At 39.0% G+C, this 22324-nt stretch overlaps 1 protein-coding gene across 1 annotated transcript in view; it reads right to left on the bottom strand.

The window, feature by feature from the left end:
- Nucleotides 1–5287: 5287 nt before the first annotated feature.
- abcb7 (ATP-binding cassette, sub-family B (MDR/TAP), member 7) overlaps nucleotides 5288–22324 on the bottom strand; it is a 28252-nt gene continuing 11215 nt past the window's right edge. The window contains exons 5-16 of the mRNA XM_041989533.1: nucleotides 18274–18406; nucleotides 16496–16764; nucleotides 15785–15873; nucleotides 15547–15634; nucleotides 13685–13859; nucleotides 13032–13189; nucleotides 11030–11193; nucleotides 10742–10871; nucleotides 10168–10339; nucleotides 8832–8935; nucleotides 8037–8144; nucleotides 5288–6681 (exon numbers count right to left, since the gene is read on the bottom strand). Of these exons, the coding sequence (XP_041845467.1) occupies nucleotides 6463–6681; nucleotides 8037–8144; nucleotides 8832–8935; nucleotides 10168–10339; nucleotides 10742–10871; nucleotides 11030–11193; nucleotides 13032–13189; nucleotides 13685–13859; nucleotides 15547–15634; nucleotides 15785–15873; nucleotides 16496–16764; nucleotides 18274–18406 (1809 nt within the window). The 3' untranslated portion in view covers nucleotides 5288–6462. The remainder of the gene's footprint in view (nucleotides 6682–8036; nucleotides 8145–8831; nucleotides 8936–10167; nucleotides 10340–10741; nucleotides 10872–11029; nucleotides 11194–13031; nucleotides 13190–13684; nucleotides 13860–15546; nucleotides 15635–15784; nucleotides 15874–16495; nucleotides 16765–18273; nucleotides 18407–22324) is intronic.

Below are 22324 nucleotides of genomic sequence, written 5' to 3'. Positions count from 1 at the left end.
GTTTGAATATGAAATAATTTTTTGGATGAATCATTTGCGTCATGTTGCAGCAGATAACGCTGAAACATGATGGCAAAATTACACAAAATTCTGTCTTTGTTTCTACCAATTATACAACTCAAGGCCTGTAGTATTGATGGTGGAGGTGGGTGTGTCTCTCCCTACCATCCTTGCCAGCTTTAACATTCAAATAGAACAGAATATTCCAACAACATTGTTGAAATGAAAACATATCTCAGGTTTATAGGCTAGGCTAACTATCACAAAAGGTCCAATTTTCTGCTGAATATGAATTTTCTATGACTCTTTAGGGTCTTTGCACAACTTAAATCTTTTAAGGTAACATTTCACTAAACTGAGTCAGGGTGATTCGGACTCTTTGTCTGAAAGAAACAAAATCATTTGAATAAGTCTGACCGTCGAGTTGAACGAACTTCATAAATGAACTTGGATAAATTTAATTCAATCACATGTTACAAATGGAAGCAATTAGCTGAATCTGGTTCTGCAATTCTCTTGATTTAATTTAAAATTCAACAAAAAGTTATCACCGACCTCTGTGCAAAGCCTTACACCACTCAAAAGGGTTAATACACAGGTTCAAAGGACTGCATGTTTCTCTCTCTTGTGAAGTAATCACAGCTCTTTCAGTCATAGAGACACTCTGTGCTTCTGCTCTTCAGAAACTTCTTTCTCTTAACTTTTCATCCATCCAAAGAGCTGGTATTATGTTGTGATTATTAGACTTTAAAGATGGGTTCCTGAGAACTTACAATAGCAGCCTCAGGGTGAGTGTGAAGGGGAATATCCACATCATTTTATTGTGATAATGTGTTCTCAGGCTGAGACAGTCATGTTCAGATATTACTGACATACATTCAGTTATTGTTTTGTCCCAATTTGACTTTCGTCTGGTAACCTAAAACCATCAACCTCTTTGTGAAGTTCTGAGAAAACATCACTTCTCCCACGAAAAGACACTCCTCAAATAATTTCCAGCTCTAAACAAGATAATTATGCTGCTAGTTTTTTTTATAGAACTCTCAATCCAGCTATACTACTGAAGGTAAAAATGGACAGTTGTTTTTAAATTCCATTTTTCTATCTTACCTAAACCAGGTAATTATATGTGTCCCATTTGCACTCCAGTTTCAAAGCAGTCTGGTGTCTCTGAAAGTAGTTATTTTCTTAAGCACGACTGAATAAAACAAAACCTGAAACCACCTAGACTATAAAGAAATACACTCTTGGATTTGTGCTTGGTTTAAATTAGTTTTAGGACAGTCAGCTTAATAAAAAGAATGTTAATTAAGTTTTCTTTGGTTATAGATGCATAAGTTCTGTTCTACATCAGGGCTATTCAGTTTGGTCCTATGAGGGCCACAGTCCTGCAAGGTTTTCAATGTTTCCCTGCTCCAACACACCTAACTCAAATTAAATGGATCCAACAGCCTATGAAGTTCTGCACAATGATTCAGTGTTGGGTAGTAACGTGTTACTGAACACTATTACTTTTGTCAGTAACTCATACCCTAGTGGATTATTCTTTAAATAAAGTAACTCAGTTACTGCTACCGTATGGTACGTTTGTCCATTAGGGGCCAAATTAATACATTTTGGCCACCGGCTGTGTTAACAGCTGGGATGCAGCACAAACGGTGTTGCAAAGTCTGCTTGTTGGACTTGTTTTTCTGTGAAGCCGCTTGTAAATATCATCTATCGTGAGTTTTTGGGATTGTTTTCTTAAGGGTAGTTGCTTAATTTAGTTTCCTCTGCTCCCTTTGTACAGGACTCCTGATTCTCTCACAGCTGTCCACAGTTAAGCAATAACCCCTGGATGATGAACAGGAAACTTGGTTCCCACAAGCACCCGAAATGCCTCCACTCAAACACGTGCGCACAACTTTTCTTGACAGAGAGACAGTGACAATAATAAATAAATATAAATAAATATGTAAATAAAATAAATATAATAAAGAGTAGGAAAAAGATGCATTGGAGAGCTCAACACGCAGCATAGATTTCATTGTTTAAGCAGCTGTTATATTACAGCTTTCATATTTCGTGCAACACTGTAATTAAGTTATAAGGATATTAATGGAACATTTTTAAGCATGTTCTTTTACAAAAGTAACTAAGAAGTTACTTTTAATAGTAACACATTACATTTTACTTTTTGAATTAAGTAACCTGTAACTGTAACTAGTTACTTTTTTCAGTAACAACACTGGTTGGAGGTGCTAACGTGTTCATGTACATCACTTTTGGGCAGAACCACATACACGTCTGTAATGGGCTGCAATGTGCAAAAGATAAACATCACTTGTGCTGATTGTAATCAGACTCTTAAAGCAATTTCTTTTATAAAATTCTAATAAATCATTTTTACAGTCTCTTTATAACATCCTTATGATCAGTGTGCTGGTTTTTAGAGCAAGTAGATCCTCATGCAATTTACAAAATTGTGATCAGGAGCAACAAACCATCTGGTTGTCAGGTTAGTGTGTGAGTGGTCATTCTGAAAAAAATAAGAAAAGTAGTGAAATGAGTTTTTGGATCACAGGTTTTATTGACTACACTATGAAGGTTAGTGGATCTGATGTGACACACAAAGAGACCACCACTCTTTCTGATGTCCACTAAGCTTTTGGTTGTATTGCTTCGTTCATCATTTATTTACTGTTAGCAGATTTTTTTTTTTTTTTTTTTTTTTTGCCACAGCGTTTAATGTGACACAACCACAGCACATGTACTTTGCTCTGTTTTGTGAACAACAGTGTTGTGGGCACACAACATTTTATTTAGTGCACATGATCAGGTAGGTCACATGATCTAGCAAATTCTTTGAATAGCCAGATCAAAATACCAGATCATAAAGAGATGAACTGGCTGTAAATAAACATTTGTGTTTGGTTTCCAGTTTTAATATAGATTCAATACTGTCTCAAGTAAAACATGAAGGTCGACAAAGCAAACCAAAATTTTTCCCCTAGCATCCGAGCTGACATCACAGCTAGTCTGATAACCTTTGCTAACCAAACTAGCTAGGTAATGCTAGTCTTAGCAGATAAACTAACACCCTGAAGTAAGCCAGTAGATAGGCTACAGAATAAATGAAAAAAATAAACCTACCTCCTGTATCACGTCACAGATACAGAAAAACTAGTTGTTTCTTTAGCTGGCAATTGCTGCCATGCATTCTTTCTCTCTCTCTCTCTCTCTCTCTCCTTCTCTCTCTTTCTTAACTTTGTCCTGTCCAGCATTTTGGCCGGCAGAATGATGGTCTGGCTGCCATCTTGTGCGAAAGAAATTCACTTTGGCAAGGAGGAGCTTTGAAGGTATAAGGAAAATTAAGCTTAGCTGATATAAGACCTCCTTGATACTTAAGGATTACTTATTTATTTTTGGTTATTGCTTAATTACATATTAAGCAATAACAATTAGAGCAAAAAAAAAGGGGGGGGGGGTGAACAGAAAAGGAGAGAGTGAGAAAGCTGACAAAAGACAAAAAAATAGAAAACAATAGCAACAAATGTACAAAATGTACAAAAACCCAAAAAGAAAACGGAAAATTAACTACTACACCTACAGCTTAACAGAAAACATCCTCTGGCCCCTGTAAGGAAACAAACCAGATAATTATCAGGAGCACCTATAGGAAGACAAACTGATAAAAACATGAAAAACAACAACCACAACATCACCAACAAGTACATTAAAATATACCTGTAGCTACTGGTGATTAATCCTGCAGGTTAACACAGTAACTGTGGAAGCAAGTGTTAGTGAATAAGAGTGTGTATGTGAGTATGAGTGCAACATATCTGGAGTCATGTTTAATTAATTTCTACAATTGCAACCCCACTTCCTTCAAGGATCAGGAGCAGACTAAAGAGGGCCCCAAGACCTGGACGGCCAGTAGCCACAACAAAGCATGGAAGCCCACTGCAAGAGACAACCGTGCACCCCAGATGATGGCAGAGAAAGGTCCCAGCGAGAACCCCCATGGACATGAAGCATGGGTCCCCAGGGATCAGGCATCAGCCACCCAAATATGAGTTCATTACAGGACCCAGGACCTTGTGTATCTGGGAAACACTCACCACAGGCCACCTTGAACAACTACCCACTGTTAGCGCTGGCCTACAGTGGTCCATTCCTGACACCTGGGAGGAACGAGCCTCCCTGAACAGACACCTATGGGTCAGCGCCTGGCCCAGTGCCCCCCTAAACCGAGATGCCTCCAACCCAGACAAGCACCTGACCCCACCCATCAATCCCTTCACCCACTTTCCAAATTCAACTACCAACTTAACTCCCTTTTACCAAAATTGATAATATATTTTCCTTCTTTTTTTTTCTAAATGTGACTAATAAGAAATAATGATTTCTACTTTTTTAACTAATATGATACACCTGGGAAATAGCCACAGCTCCATTTGGGTTCCGCTCTGTTAATGTTCATTTTGCCTCTGAGTTCCTCTAAAAAAGGTTGAATTCTTACCACCTGGTAGCTTGATTATGTATTAATAGAATAAATTAACTCTGGCAAAAAGGAGAACACTCAGTTACTTCATCCAAACACCCCAAGACACATTTAATAATTCCACTTCTGCCAGCTGGACCAGTGCCATTAGTCTAAGGAAACATGCTCACATACATGTTTATATCTTTATTTTTATCTCAGTTGTTGCTGTTAGGAAGGTTAAGGTTTGGCGTAGAGGTGTCCAGATTAGACATATGTATGATATATGCTGGTTTTATAGATTTACATTAATTAACAGTGTTTGACCAAGGGCATCTAATATCAAACAATAACTTATGTAGTAGTAACCATTCCTATAGCTAGAAGCACATAGCAGTTTTCAGCATAACTTACCTTGGCTCTACTGCTCTGCAACATTATACAAGTTCTTCTGCTCCCAGAACACCTGACTTAAATAAATGGGCCAATTTGTTCACTTTTTAATGGGCTTTGATAAAACCCACATAATTTACCGAGTTGTGTTGGAGCGTGGAAATGTAAAGTATGCAAGTTTAGGGGTCTGACAACTAGAATCTAATAGGCGTTGAGAGAAACGCATCATGATACCACACATTGGTTTGTGATCTTTGAGCCCTTCAGTTTGGTAAAAATGCAGAGATCGGGGTTGAGACAACCCGCTGGAAAGAAGTCATGGTCTAATGCAGCAATGGAGAAATATGACCTGAATGAATGGTGTAAAAAATAGATATTGTAGGGTATTTATACCAATATTGTACAACCTTATTCAGAAAAGCAGTGTAGTCAAAAACCCACATTTATTAAACTGTCAGAAGTGAACTCACACGTCAACATAGTCCAGAATTACATGGCTTTAGTGTTTTTACAGCCGATATTTACTTTTCCATTTTAGATACAATAACATGGCAAAATTCCTAAGAAAATGTGCATATCACAGTCAAAATAGCCCTCAGAAAATTAGGACATACATGTGTTTACACATTTACATGCAAACTCCATATTTTGGTCATACAATCTAAAAAGCTGTCTAACTGCTGTTAAAACTTTTCAGATTAGTTTTAAAAAGACCAAGAAAGCAAACCAAGGCTTGATGTGTTTCAAAAGAAAAAAAGCAAATGCTTTAAGATGAGGTTCCTACTGTGGTGAGAACCATTCATGATTTATAAGGGTTCCTATATATTGTGTTTATTTTTATAATGCAAAATTGTGACATTGCGGTGTATGTCCAGTAAACACAGATCCAAACATTGCGATTCGTCTCTGATTTGAGTATCTATCCAAGGTTAGTAGGATAAAAACACAGACCATGGACACGACCAGTGTGTATTATAACTAAACTTCACAGGAGCATCTACTTGCTAAACCCATTGTGATCATCCTGTCAAACAGTTTCGTAATCCCCAATTTTAACTCTGATCCCCTAACTGCAGAATAAACGATATGTACACATCTTTAATTAAAAACGCAAACTATAGATCAGTTTATTTTTGGAATAATTTAAAAAAAATTAAGTTATAGTAAATTTTGTGTCAACATCAAGGCATATGTAAGTCATTACATGTTTAGAGTGCAATGGCAGATGTCAATAAACCCGATGCCAAAAATAAGGAAGAGGGGACAACCATGTTGACTAACAGATGTCTTAAACACACATATGTGATATACAAGGTCTCTTATGCTTTGCTTCAGCTGAGACAACTGGCATATAAGCTCTATCTCTGGCCACCAGCCAGTGCTAAATACACTTGCTCCCTGTTCTGCTCCTCCTCCTTCATTTTGGCGAGCACTGGCCTTTATTCACATGAGGAAGAGAGACAGTCACACTAATCGGGGGTTCGGCTGGAGTGGGTACTGGGGTTGTAACAACCCCTCCCTCCCCTCTCCGGTGCCGCACGGACCAGGGCTTCCAGCGTTGGCCATCTGTGAGGGATGAAGAAACATGGCGAAGGCAGCTTTTCTCAACAGGAGCAGTTCCCACAGCCCTTCACGCTGTTTAGGATCTCCTCCTGCAATTTTTTCCTCTCCTCCTCCTTTTGGGACAGCCGCTCAGCCGGCGGCTCAGTCGAGTTCTTGCTGTTGTTCAGGATTTTGCTGTTCTGAGCGTTCCACAGTTCTGCATATAAGCTGCCTGGGGTTTGGAGGAGGGTGTAGTGGTTGCCTCTCTCTGCCACTTTGCCCTGGCAGGGAAAAACAAAAAGGAAGGAGAAAATACACATTAGAACAAAAAAATAAAAAAAGAGAGGCTGAACATAACATAAAAATAAAGGGGCAATGAACATGGAGTCCTATAGTTAGCATCTCTTCATGACGACACCACACTGACCACACTCTGTGGAGAGTCAGCTCCCCCCCTTGAATCCTTGCCGCCTCCCCAACAACTGTTGCATTCCTCTCACACAAACACGGACTCGCAGACACACATGCTCATCTACACACAACATAACACACATCCCTCCTACGCAGTAAAACACAAATGAAGGCACCCCCTTCCCCCACCTCCCATGAGCATGCAGAGGTGTTGGCATCATCTTTATTGCACCCAGGATAAGCATGTGACTGCATCCGCTCATTATTTTAATGAGCACCCCAGGCAGTCCTCTGCTGGTTACACTAGCAAACGCTATGGTGGCATCACTCACAAACGTGCCTCCTCGCCACGACCCTCTGATCCCTGCCATCTGACACTAGAAACATGGAAGGAAGCATGTTCAACTCACCACAGTTCAAAGAACCCTCTTTTCATATTATCCTCTCACTCAAGCACTACTGGAATATGTCACCTCACCTGCTTCAAATTCTATATTAACTCTTACTTTCTAGATAATAACTGAATTTCCTTTTGTCTCCTTTGTGCTTTATAGTATTGCCAAGTCCAACCCATTACATTCTGTGGCTTTTTTTAAATTTGGATATTTCTGTAACACAGAAAACATTCACTTCTACCACAGTTAAGAAAAAAGCATGCCGTTTCCAGCTCACCTTTATTCTGACCAAAAAATGAAATAAATACACATAAATTCCCACTTAACATGTATAGTCTTGGATAAGGCCTCATCAGTGTCTGGGAAACCGGCCCATACATTATTAGTCACCAAGACAAACAAGACACGCCATCTGACCAAAACAGCTAGTCGAGTCTGACTGCTTTAATGAGCCCTTATGGAGAAAATAATACATTCTCTTCTACCAGCACAGTCCTGTTGTTGTTGAAGTTAATGAGAAAAGCTAAACAAAGAATGGTTTTCTCACATACATCGAGGAAAGGTGACTGAAAATAAATGAGAGCTAAAATAAGGCAACTTGCTAACCTCTCGTTTGTGGCAGATGTAGTGCACTGAAGGTTACAGAGTGCTGGCCATTGTTCATCCCTTCAATGGAAATTTATCTAATTGGACTTTCAATTAAAACTGTCCATTTTTACACTTGAAAACTCTAAACTGTGATTCAATGTGCTTTTCATAAAACTGACAACTGAAAGTAATGATAAGTGAAGGCATGTGATCGTGTTATAAACCAGTGCATGGGCTCTTACCTCATGAAGCACTAAAATCTCATCTGCATCTACGATTGTGGAAAGCCTGTGGGCAATGAACAATGAAGTCCTGTCTTTCACCATCTCCTTCATTGAATTCAGGATGTTCTACAAGCACACAAAGAGAAATATTATTTTCTTTTAAGGCTAACCAGAGAATCTCCTAATCTCACGCAATAATGACGGTGTGAGGATGGAAAAAAAAAGAGAGCATCACATGAATGACAGGATATATATGAAATATATTCTCAAACTTTGATTTGACAGAGAAATTAAATAAATACGTTGCTCAGCAACATCCACCTTCATATGCTTTTCTTTCCAGTGTTTGCATATAATAATTTAAAAACATTGTGTTGAGAAGCAAGAGAAAATCTCAGTTAACAACCACATCTATTGCCCTATTCTTTTCTTAAGTTCAGAGAGGGCGTGCTGAACTTTCTCATTAAATATAACATTTACAAAGACTGTGGTGTAAGCTGAGCTGGAGATTAAGTAGGAGAAAACAGTGGCAGGTGGCAAGGGAGAGCAATGAGTTGGTGTGTGTGCATGTGTGTGTGTGTGTGTGTGTGTGTGTGGGGAGAGTGTCACAGCAGGTATGTGACGCAGGAGTGACCTGAATTATTGTGTACCTACAGCAGGTGACTGAGTAGGTGTTTGTTCTGCTAAAATGAGTATGCAGACGTGATGAGGTGCCACCCTGTACACGCAGCACCGAGCAGGCATTTGTGGGTACATTATGCATGCATGCCGATGTCTGTCAGTGTGAATGTGTTCACGCGCTGTCAGACCAACCTCTTCAGTGATAGAGTCGAGGGACGATGTTGCTTCATCATACAGGAGGATGGGTGGATTCTTAAGTATAGCACGGGCAATGGCAACACGTTGCTTCTCTCCTCCTGAAACAAATTACAAGAGGAGGTTATGAATGTTAGACTGCAGCCAGTTTTTAAAATATGGGTAGTTACAGCAAGTTTTTTTCCTGGTCTTTCTAATCACATAACAGAAATGTGGGGGGATCATAAGGCAGGGTTCAATTAAGTTAAAAAAAAAAAAAAAGAAAGAAAGAAAGAAATCTTCTATTTAATTGTAAATAAAAGTCAGTTTGGCTCAAAGATTTCTCCTGCTGTGTGTGGTTTGGCCTGTATTACATATGAGCGGTGTGTGGCCTCTTGAAAGCAAGCGGCTTTCAGCGAGTGTAAACATTGCTGGCAGCACTGAAGCGAGATAGGAGCCTTGGAGCCCAGACTGCCCCCTTCCCCATCCCCGCCTTCTCCTCTCACTGGCAGCTGTCACGTATAGCAGTGGTAAAATTAATGAGAAGTTACTCGTGTCTTTATTTGTCCGTCCTCTCACTTGCTCAGTCACTCTACATAAAGAAATCTGTGCTGCTGGTAATTGCGTCTTGAATGCTGAGTGAAACAGCTCACAGTATTTATCTGGGCTAAATGAGTTGCAGTGATGCTAGGAAGCTAATTGTACAGACTTGTGCAGATCAAATGAGAATCTCTAACTCTAAGATATAATGCCATTAAACAAGCTCCTGCAATAAACTGAAGAAAATGATAAAAATGTTAATGCAGCAGAAGATTAAACAGTTTTAAGATGACTTAAAATATCATGTTTATGCAGAAACTGGTGTAATTTCCAGATGTACAAAGTCTTCAAAGTACTACTGTATGTGAATGCTTCAGACAATTTAATTGCAAACAATAATGAAATACAATCTTCAATGTGCTGAAGCTTGCAAGTGTAAGTTACCCTTAAAATAACCAAACCAAAATAATACAACAACCTAGTACTATTCACCAATAGGTTAAAAAAAACAGCTGTTTTAAAACAAAAAATGGCTGAAATATGACATAAATAATATATACTTGAATCAGGAAACAACATCATGTTCGTTAACAACATGGTCCATATTGTAATGAAAAAAATGTTCTTAAAGTATGGCTGATCAACGGCTAAAATATAAATATATCTTACATTTTATTAAATAATCCTTTTTCAATAGTTTAAATAATCAGATCACTGCTTATCCAACAGCAACTAAGTTTTACTTCTTTGTTGTACAGTTTTAAAGCATGCAAATCACTGGTTTGTACAATACATTTAAACAGAAGCAGCAAACCTGACAGCTTGAGGCCCCGCTCTCCAACCTGAGTGTCATAGCCATGGGGCATCCTGAGGATAGCATCATGAAGGCCTGCTAAACGTGCCACTTGGTACACCTCCTCTGGTGTAGCATTGATGTTTCCATATTTTAGGTTGTAGTAGATGGTGTTGTGAAACAGAACGGCATCCTGACAACAACACAGTTTGAGAGAAAAATGAGGATGCATAAGTGTTTTTACTGCAGCAGAGAGAGAAATAGAAGACAGCAGTTAGAAACGCCAGATAGGAGGGAGAAAGAGGAGGAGAGCAAATGACAAAAATATGTTCATATACCATCTGTTCCGATAAGCCTCTGAGCTCAATGAAATGAAAACTTAATCGTGTTCACCTTAGTTCTGAAGCAGCTGATAACAGTTAATCTTGCATTGTTCGGTGTTGCTCACTGTTGTGTATAATCACCAATAATAAGTAAAATATATAACATTTGCTATTCAAAGAAAGGTGAATTAAGATTCATTTGTGGTGGAGGAGGCCACGATGCATTTATGTCATAAAATAACATTGTTTTATTATGTTGGTGATTGTCATACCTGAGGTACAACACCCAAAGCCTTCCTCAGGCTGTCCAAGCTGACATCTCGGATATTCTGCCCCGATATGGAGATGTTTCCCTGCTGGGGCTCATAGAAGCGGAACAACAGCCGCACAATGGTGCTCTTCCTGCAAACAGATGTGGAACCAATCCTTAGCATCTCTTTCTCTATAAGCAGCTGACAGCCACAGCTCCCACTGTTGACTGTTGATACTGTGACTGCATGCAAATGGATGACACACCTGGCTGAATGCTTGACATTGAGTGAACTTAAAAGGTGCCCTACCCTGAGCCACTGCCACCGACTACAGCCACCTTCTTCCCAGCAGGCACTTCAAAAGACACTCCTTTTAAGACTTTCTGGCCCTCCAGGTATTCAAAATACACATCTTCAAAGCGGATGGTGGCATCCTGTGGTGTGATGGTTAGTGCTGGGGCAAGATCCTTCTCCTGGGTTAGATTAATAAAATGGGACTAAAAAAGGGGGACAGTGCAAACAACAGCCACCACAAAGACCAGCTGACACTGGTACAACATAACTCCAGCAACTTGAAAGTAGGCAGAATGCTGGAGCTTGTAGCTTGCATGAACTGCATTAAGCAGAGACATTCACAGCATATTTGAAATTCAGTTTAAAAAAAGACCATCTGATTATTTAATCTGTCCTTCATGGTGACTGACTGATGGATCAATAGGCATGAAAACCTTCGGTATATCCTGAGCTTAGCTGTCGAGTGGTGGGATGCAGCCAAGGTCAAAAGTGAATAAAACACTGTCCTCAGCCTGAGAATGTAAATCTGTTCTCCTCAATGTCTATACTGCCTACTGTACTAGCAACATAATCACCCACAATCCACCTCAGTCAATTAATACAAATAACTCTCAGGCCATTAGTGTATGCAGATGATAATTTTACACTCTCCAACAGGGGAGCAAAAATATTTATCTTTTATTTTGTGGCCCGGTTTCAAGTGAGGGGGAGTTTTAAATAATTTTACATCTACATAATAGGCCCATGTTTTCTACATAAAAACACAAAGCATTCACACAGTAATGGCTTGCTGTGCAGTACTATTCCACGGGGAACCACAATATAGGAATATTACTGATGAGTGAAAAATAACTGGACAGATTAATTTCTCCTGCTATAATTACAGACTGGAGATGGGAATGGTCTTCTTATTGTTAGGCAGCATGCACACATTTGCACTTAAGTGCACTCATATGGTGCAAATAAATAAATAAAAGGATAGGTGTGTCTGTCTATACCTAAATATCCCACAAAAAGAAGTGATGGCTATTAGAAGGACAACAAATAGGGTTTGTTTTCTTTTTTAAATCTAAATGTTGGGACAATTTTATAATAGTGATAAGTAATTAATAGCTTTAAATCTGACCTAAAATTCGTACATGTATTTAAAAGGTCAATTAAGGATTAAAGAAAACTGCTTCATTATTACTAACTCAGACGAGGTACAATGACCTCAAATAGGTCAACTAGGGTTGTTTAGAACTAGAATTGGGGAAAAAAGATCAAATTATTAAGTTGTACACAAGCAATAATAATTTAATACTTATAAAATTATCTCAGTTATTATTTTTTTTCAAATCCTGGCACATAGAAACAAAACAACACGACTTAAAAAGCTTATTAGCAGCAATTATTTTTACCCAAATGAAAGAAAAATGACTAAAACACTTGAGTGAAATTGAGCCAATTAAAAAAGAAAAGCTCTTATATGAATCAGCACATTACATGTATTGAACTAATGACTCTACTTGTTAAAATGAGCACTGGGTTGAATGATTCAGTAACTAAAATAGCTTGAAAATAAACAAGAAGTAGCCAGAGACTGTTCTCATAATATCAACATACAAATCAAACTAATGCCGCCAGGAATGGCAGGCACTACAGGTGGTGACAGATGAGAAAGCACCTGTGTCACATCAAGCATGTAATTACCATGTTTTACTACAACCTATCATTTTTCCACCACACACAGATAGGTTATCTGTGTCATCCAATTACATGGACAACTCAGTTCTGTAGTAAAACCCTTATACAACTTGCTCTTTGTTATTGCTAGGTAACAGAAATAAAAAGGCTTTAATTTTTTTTCTATTTAATCTTTCCTTTCAATTTTCAGACTGGACTCTACGCTGGACTGAACTTTCTATTTACGTAAAAGCTCTCCTGCACTTTTCCTAAAAGGATAAAAGAAAAACATGTAAAAATACAAAGGTATTTGATTTTTCACTGCCATGTTTGTGTCAGCCTGACAAGTTACCTTGATTTTTGTGTCGACATTGAGCAGAGTGAATAGAGTGTTCATGTCTATTAGAGCCTGCCTGGTCTCTCTGTACACTGTACCCAGGAAGTTGAGAGGAAGGGAGAGCTGGAAGAGCAGGCCATTCACCATCACCAGGTCTCCCACAGTCATGGTACCTACACGGTGGCAACACATCAACTTAATCCACATAATCAAGCTCTATGCAAGACCTAAATACAAACAGACTATCCTTTTTCCAGGTTGTTGTGAAAAGAGACAAGAGCATTTCCACCACCCTGTGATATTACTGCCTGCATCAAGACCATTTTACTTCCAATTAATACTACTTTTTCATGCTTTCTGTGCTTAGCTCTCATTTGGTATCCATTATTGAGCTCAGTACGGTTTATTTGTCCGTTTCATCTGTTCAGTTTTTTGTAAGCTCTCTTATTTCCAAATGTAACGTTTTCCTTACTGCCGTTATTGAGAGTCATGGACAAGCCGAGGTGAAATTCATGTCTTATTAGGTGCTTTTCACCCTTACACATGAATGCTGTTAAATTTTGTGATGGCTTACATCTTGAAAGAATGTTTTTCCAGGATCACTGGAAAAAGGATCAGGCTTAACCCCCCATTTCCACATCATCACCCAACAGCCCAAACTTCCTCACCTGCTGTGATGCCTTTGCTGGCCAGACACATGATGGCGGTGAGGCCGACACTGAAGATTGCACTCTGGCCAAAGTTGAGCATGGCGAGCGTGGACGTGGTTTTTAAAGAGGATGACTCATAGAGCTTCAGATATCCATCATACCTTTCAGCTTCATACTTCTCATTGTTGAAGTACTGCAGAAGAGATGAAAAACATGAAGAGAGGAAAGAAGGGAGCACAGGCCAGAGAGATGACGGACAGATTTACAAAAGGAAGAAGAATCTAAGCTTAGTGAAAAAGACAGACAGACACAAATATGGTAAAGGTTAAAGGTTAAGGAAACATGGAGAGCAGTGTCAGGCTGAGAGACACTTCCGCTCAGCCTGCCTTTAGGGTACATTTGTTCTTAGTGACCGCTCTGAGCATAGTCTGGGGTGCAATTGGCCTCTAAAGCACTTTTCATGTCTCCATCTTCATACTCTCCCAACAGATTTTTAGGCAGGGTGTATATCCAAATTCTCTGGCAGAGAGGAATGTGGTAATTCAACAGTACAAATATACAGTTATAAGTGGAAGGAAAGCCTAATTATCAGTTGTAAGTTAAACAAGAACTGTTGCAAAGTGTTTATTACTAAAAGTGAGGTCTCTTTAGTTACATCTGTAGCAGCTTACACAGATGCATTCATTACACATAGAGCACAGATAGCTCTGTTAAGTGTTACACAACACAAGCAGCACAAATTCTGATTAAGACAGCTATCATTAAGAGAAAAAAAGGACTCATGAATCAGCCACATGCACATCTCCTACATTAGCACATGATACAACAGCACAGCCACAACATTCCTCAACTCTGCTGCCAGTTACTTAATACTGTTGTTCTACTGCTGTTAAGTTTGCAATATTGTTTTCCCTCTTTTGGTTAAGTGAGCTTCAGCTAATTGCAGCGCTGCGGTGCAACTGTAGACTTGTAATTGATTTGCATATAAGGAAATATAGCAAATCTACAAAAGAAAACGAGAAAGTAGCACATGGAGGGACAAACAGAAGTAGTGCGTGGCACCACGTTCAGGTTCTCATCCAACCCTTTGTGAAAGTGGAACGGATTTCTGAGTAGGCGGAGATCTAATTACATATGCACACTCACAGCTCAGAGTGATGCTAAATGTGGCCGCATTGACACAGATGACACAAAATAACACTAAACAAAATGATGAAAAAAATAAATACATTTTATAATATATATACATGTATAAATAAATATATATATATATATACACACACACACACACATATATACATATATATACACACACACACATATATACATATATATACATACATAAATATATATATACACAGACAGACAGACAGACAGACAGACAGACAGACAGACAGATAGACAGATAGACAGATAGATAGATAGATAGATAGATAGATAGATAGATAGATAGATAGATAGATAGATAGATAGAGGTTTATTAACGTCAACACATTATCTGAGATCTAAACTTTAAGAATACTTAGAGTGACTCAGCATAATGAAAAGGTCTTCTTCAGGACATTTAAAAAGTTCAGCTTTTTTCTTTCCAGATGTTTTGCAACACAGCATTTCAGTTGTTTATGGAAAATTACTATGATGAGGTTTAAAATATAACAAGATTTCACAGCTGAGTGTATCTGTCACATGATGCTTAAATTATTTGGTCATGTGTCATATTCCCTCAGTATTTGTAGGTTACTTGTTACAGCTACAGAGTTCATGAATACATGATTCAGCAGAGCTGATTTTAAAGTTGTTGAGGAGCTAAACGAAAAGGGAGTATTACAGTTGCGCATGAGCTGGAAGAAAGGCGCAGAATAAGTGTGAGTGGGGCTGACCTTAACTGTCTCATAGTTGAGGAGGGAGTCAATAGCTGCATTGCCTGCTTCATTGTCCGCTTTGTTCATCTCTATGCGGAAACGAGTTCTGTGTGCAGAGACATGTGAGCAATGACATGAATGCTTTCATTAGTACATTTCAGCCAATGACAGAGCACCGCTGCATTCACCAATCCAGAAAAGAAATGACAATCCTAAGCTACAGACAGGAAAGAAAATAAGAAATCTTCACTCCTACCTCCACTGAGTGACAAGAATCGTGAAAAAGGTATATGCTGATAAGGTACCCAAGGCCACTGCTGCAAACTGCCCACCACACTTGTAATACTGCAGAAGAGAATAGCAGAGTATCTTTTACATGCTGCAGTTCAACTGCTTTGTGACAAAAAGTCTAGTGACCACAGTGTACCACCAGACTTAATGCTGGCATTACGTTGGCAAGACTGCACTGTTTTTAACCATTCCACTGTAAAATAGGGTGTCACAAATGTAAAGGAAACTATAAGTAGTAAACATGTTGATTATTTAGCTAATTGCAAATTGAGTCTGCCCTCATTATGGGCAACGTGACATTGTGGTCTAAAAAAAAAAAAAAAAGCTACAGTGTCACTGTTTATTCTGTGGGAGTCAAGAAAGGGGGCATTTGTTCAGGGGCATACTCTGTAGAAAGACAATAAGCTGCTACAAAGCTTTGGGATTTATCAGTGACACAAATGGACTGTGATTTCACCAAAAGTTCACAGACAAACTTTTCCATTTAATATGTAAATGAGACAATATCTCAGAAATTAATTTCCAGAATGTCATGGTGATGGAGGGTCCTGAGCTATTAAGAACTGAAACTACAAAGTAAATGAGACATAAAAGCCACATACTGTCAGCTGTGTTTCTAGGTTTATGCTGCAATAATAAAGCCTGTGATCCCCATAAACTTTGCACTGGGACTCACCAAAATAGCACTAACAAGGCCCATCTCGAAGACTGTGGGTCCAAGATTGAAGACGAGAGCACTCAGAACAAAGGAGATACCCCGTGTGCCACGGTCAATGGCCTTGGACAACGCCCCTGTCTGTCTGCTGAGATGAAAACCCAGATCCAGATTATGTAAGTGGAGAAAAACATTCCTGGCAATGCGTCGGATGGAGTTCTGGGCCACTTTGCCAAACACTGTGTTCCTGAGCTCGTTGAAGGCGGCTGCACAAGCCCGTGAAACACCATCTGGGATTGCAAAGGAGACAGAGTTTTAGGACACCTGCTGTGAAAAGCATGGGGTTTCAAATGGTAGGGCTATTGTGTGAGAATCTATGTTCATCCAAAACACAAAATGTTTATGAAGTAACCAACACCTTACTCTTTTTAATGGAATAAATCATACTGCATTAGCTGACGGCAGATGAGCTTTAGGCTTTTTGACTGTAATGAAGCTGTAGCACTGCAACAACTGCAGTGCTACAGCAGCAGCCCCCAGTCTGCAATTACAGACCAGGATGCTCTCTTACACCTCACTAAACTGAAGGAAGCAAAGGTACTTGAGTGCACATGAAAGAGTGTGAGGAGTGGGCTACTTGTGTGAACAGAATACAAGAGGAGGGGATGGATTTATAGAGCGTCATGAAATGATGCAATTACAAATTTTCAATGGACTGGCTTAATTTCTCCACAGTGTCAGCATTTTATTTATTTACTTTTTGTTTATTTTAAAGGAAGAGGATGGATGCAAGCAGCGCAGTATTTTAAATATTGCATTATACAGGATGGATTTTACTCCCTCCCACTTACTTTAGCTGAATGAAGTCAAAAGCCAAAAACTTAAAAAGGAAATTATTAGAGCTCACACTGCTCATAGATCGTTATACAATTACATGGCTAGCAAAACTAGCACAAATTGATAAGAGTTTGTGTTTGAATGATACATGGTCCTCCTGTGGCAATTTCACTGACTTGTGTGAATACACGACTCGTCTGCTGAGACCAAAGTCAGGATGATAATCGCTCTGTCTGCCAGTCTTCACGGTATTGTAATGTGGCGTTAAATAGGAAAGCTCGTCTAATGAACAATGTGTCCACATCTGACAAGGTAGGATGAGAACTGTGCAACCTTTGCAGCCAAATTACACCAGTTACTGTAGGCTCCAAATGAAGGGCTCTAAGTGTCCAAAAGAAGGAATAAAAGGAATACCATTCCCTCCTTCAAGAACATTTTCCACATTCTTCTTAAACATGCTGTACTAGTGTGCAACACCTAAGTACGCTACTCAAAATAAGATGTTGCAGTGTTGAGTGCATATTGCATCCAAGCTGACCTTTGTCGAGGCCAGAGTGGGTATCAGGTTCATAAAATTTATTCATGCTTCTTTTACCTCATCAGCAGCTAAGCAAAAAACTACACTAATCAGGGAGGAATTTCATATACAGAAATATCTTCTATGGTCTCTGCACAACATTAACATATATAAAAAAGAACAAGCTATTTACTCATCCCTGCTTTAGAAAAGTAGCCACTTTTGTTTGCCTTGAGAGCAGACACTACATGCAAAAGGGTGCGAAGATTAAAAGAGGAAAACTCAAATGTAGAACAAATCTCATAATGTAAATAATGGGAAGGAGATGTTGTGGAGCAGCATTGATATGAATGTGGTGCGAAAGGTCAGCCTGTAGATAACAAAGTCCCACAGTCCCCTCTGATGAGCATGGCACCTGTCAGCGTATTACAAGTCTGGGACTTACAGCCAATCAGTACAGTCGTTGCCATGGTAGCCACAGTGCTTGGCGCGTCATTCAGGTTCAGCATGTGCCCTGACATCTGGTTAAGTTCATCCACTGCATACTTAAACATGAAGGGCACCATCACATTGGTGAGCTGGGAAGGAAGAGAGAGTGGAAACATTCAGGAGGAGGAGGAGAAGAAAAAAATGGAGGAAAAAAAATCTTTAATGGTCTATTACACAGACATATGCTCAATAAAAAATTAAACATGATGCATAAAAAGCATGATTTCTTTTCGCAGTTCTTTTACAGAGAGAAAAAAGTATTATACACCCTGTACAATGAGCACTCAGCACTCCCTTTTGGGGAGCATCACAGCTTCAAAATTCCTTGTATCCAGCTTATCCCTAGATTCCACTGAGTTCAACCACAACACAGCCTCCAGGGGTGATCACAGTCTTGTATGACAAAATCATGGATTCCACAAAAATTGCTGCAGCACATTTCAGAAAACCACTGTGCTACATTTGGCATGCCAGAAACCGGAATGACAATTAATCATATCAATAAAAAACAAAACAGCCTGTGCAGAAAAAATATAAATCACAGCACAACATCCACAGAACCGGTGCAACACGTCTGATGACATTATTTTTGTCTATGAAAAGGGGGCCCTGCAGAAAAAGTTTGGGAACTACTGCTGTGACAGATGGAGACTGATTGACCAGAATGATGAACTGGAGCAACCTTTCTGTGGGCCATTCCCTTCAGTTTTGACATTGTCTGCTGGAAATTTTACCACTTTGCTGGAACGCTTCAGCAATTGTCTGATTCGCAACATTCTGTCTTCCCTTCTTAGCTGGACAACATTTTACCCCAGAAACCTTGGCTGTGCACACATTTCAAGTTGCCATCTTCCTTTTTTGTTTCCAGATTAAAATATATCCAAATCAGTGACATGCTAAAGTACCAAAGGTAGCTCATTCCCCATCTGACTTGTAGGTGTATGGTAACAAACTCTAAATTATTATTTATATACACGAGTTCTAATGAAATTATTTCATGAACTGATTCTGCTTCTAACTTATTTTGTTACTCTTAAACCTGAATAATACTTATAATTTGTAAACACAGGACGACGAAAGGAAACCAGTAGAATTCAGCCCGATACCTGATTCCTGAATCATGTCAACATAGAAGCATAATGTCGAAGCTTTGTGAAACTCTTTGGATGGACTGCATGGGCTGCTCTTTCACAGATTTTCTTCATTATATTGTCTTTTATCATGACGTCAGCTATTGCCCTAAAAAAGTTACTCCAAGATGACTTGATAAAATGATCTCAGGCCTGAAATCTTTAGGGTTCCCCTACTAAGCTCATTCTACAAAAACTTGTACAACATACTTTCCAAGATTGTTTCATGTAATTGTTAATGTAAACTCTTATATCTCTTGGATATCAGTCCATCATATACTCATTCATCCATATATACTTAGACATTTTTAACAAGGATGGTCAAATGTTTCCATCCTACTCTACTGTCCAGTGCCTTTTCCTAGCCCTCCATGTTGATTCCCCATGTATGCATACTCTATGTGTCCATAAAATTAGTTTTTTTAGTTATAGAAAATTACAACATTACTTATTCAGGTACATTACTAATGTACGAAGGCTATGTTGTACAGTGGATATGGAAAGTATTCAGAAGACAATTATATTTTTCATATTTTAGCCATTTGCTAAAATCATTTTAGTTTTTTTTGCCCTCAAATGTACACACAGCACCCTATTTTGACAGAAAAAAAACACAGAAATGTAGACATTTTTTAACATTTATTAAAGAACAAAAATTGCAATATCACATGGCCATAAGTATTCAGACCCTTTGCTGTGACAGTCGTATGTTTAACTCAGGTCCTGTCCATTTGTAAGGATAATTTTTGAGATGGTTCTACGCCTTTGCTGCAGTTTAGCTGTGTGTAATTAAATTGATTGGACTTGATTAGGAAAGATACACACCTGTTTATATAAGACCTTACAGCCCACAGTGCACGTCAGAGCAAATGAGAATCATGAGATCAAATGAACTGCCTAAAGAGCTCAGAGACAGAATTCTGGCAAGGCACAGATCAGGTCAAGGTTACAAAAAAAATTTCTGCTGCACCTAAGGTTCCTAAGAGGACAGTGGCCTCCATAATCCTTTAATGGAAAAAGTATGGGATGGCCAGAATTCTTCCTACAGCTGGCCATCTGGCCAAACTGAGCAACTGAGGGATAAAAGTCTCAGTGAGAGAGCTAAAGAAAAACCCAAAGATCACTGTGGCTGAGTTCCAGAGATGCAGTGGGAGATGGGATGAAAGTTCTAGAAAGCCAACCATTACTCCAACTGGAACTTTAAGGCAGAGTGGCCTGACAGAAGCTTCTCCTCAATGCAAAACACATGAAAGCCTGTATAGAGTTTGCCAAGAAACAAGTGAAGGACTCTCAAAGACTATGAAAAATAAGATTCTCTGGCCTAATGAGACCAAGAATGAACTTTTTTTTAGCATTAATTCTAAGAGGTATGTGTGGAGAAAACCAGGCACACCTCATCACCTGCCCAATATAATCCCAACAGTGAAGCTTGGTGGTGGCAGCATCATGCTGTGGGTGTGTTTTTCAGCTGCAGGGACAAGACGACTGGTTGCAATGAAAGGAAAGATGAATGTGGTCAAGTACAGAGATATCCTGGGAGAAAACCTTTTCCAGAATGCTAAGGACCTCACACTTGGCCGAAGGTATACCTTCCAACAAGTCCAACCCCACTGAGCATCTCTGGAGAGCCCTGAAAATGGCTGTCCATCAACGTTCGCCATCCAACCTGACAGAACTGGAGAAGATCTGCAAGGACAAATGGCAGAGGATCCCTAAATTTGGGTGTGAAGAACGTGTTGCATCATTCCCATAAAGAATCATGGCTTTATAAAAGTGTGCTTCTACTCATTATTGAGCAAAGGGTCTGAATACTTACGGCCATGTGATATTTCAGGTTTTGTTCTTTAATACATTTGCAAAAATGTTGACAATTCTATGTTCTTTTTGTCAAAATGGGGTGGTGTGTGTACACTGGGGGAAAAAACAAATTAAATGATTTTAGCAAATGGCTGCAAATTAACAAAGAGTGAAATATTTAAAGGGGTCTGAATACTTTTCATACCCACTGTATAAGTGCATGTACATGTATTTTGCTTGACTTGCTCTGCTAGTGCAGGAAGGAAGGCTGGCACTTCCTGCTAATGGAATTGAAATGGTTATTAGGGCTAATTAAAAGCACAGGGACAGCTGTGTGACTCAGGCTGGGCGGTCCGCTGCACATTAGAACAGACTGGGAAAACTGCATAACACAGCAAAGCATTCTCATTTGAACCTGTCCACCCCTAACATGGAAGAAAGGTTTTTTTGTTCTTTGTTTTATTAAGTTTTTAATGCAAATTTAAATAAAACTGTAACAATTATGTTAAAACTGGGAATAAAACAAGCCCCATGTCCACCCAAATGTAAAAGAAAACCTTTAAAGCACCATTTATACTGCAAAAAGGATACATCTCCAGGGTACCTGCTTTATACACTTGGGTATTACAGTCAGACAATAGAGGTCCTCTGAATCCCTCAAGATAAAAAAAAAACTATATCTGACACTTTGCTACCAAGACAACGGAAAATAACACAAAAATAGCCTGAACCTATTATCGCAGAACCAAAACATTTCCTCAATTTTACCACTAATACATGATAAGGTTGGATGGGTTGTTTTAATCCATCAACGGCCACCACTGGAGATTAAATCAACACTGTGTCAATCTGTACCTGGCAATATGTCATTTAATAATAGAGATTCTGTGTCAAGTAGCAGGAAAAGGTTTCCGGCTATGAAGAATTAGCTATATCTTACAGTATCACATACAGACTGGCAGAGAGACAAAGGGCTTCATTTGAGGCCAACTTGAATATAATCATTTATTTGAAATGAAAATGTCACTGATAATGTGGCTTGCAGAGGTGAGATGCACTGTAACCACATAATTATCCAGT

This window comes from Melanotaenia boesemani, chromosome 7 (assembly GCF_017639745.1).
Source record: "Melanotaenia boesemani isolate fMelBoe1 chromosome 7, fMelBoe1.pri, whole genome shotgun sequence".
Lineage (NCBI taxonomy): Eukaryota > Metazoa > Chordata > Actinopteri > Atheriniformes > Melanotaeniidae > Melanotaenia > Melanotaenia boesemani.
This window is presented reverse-complemented; position numbering and strand designations above follow the sequence as displayed.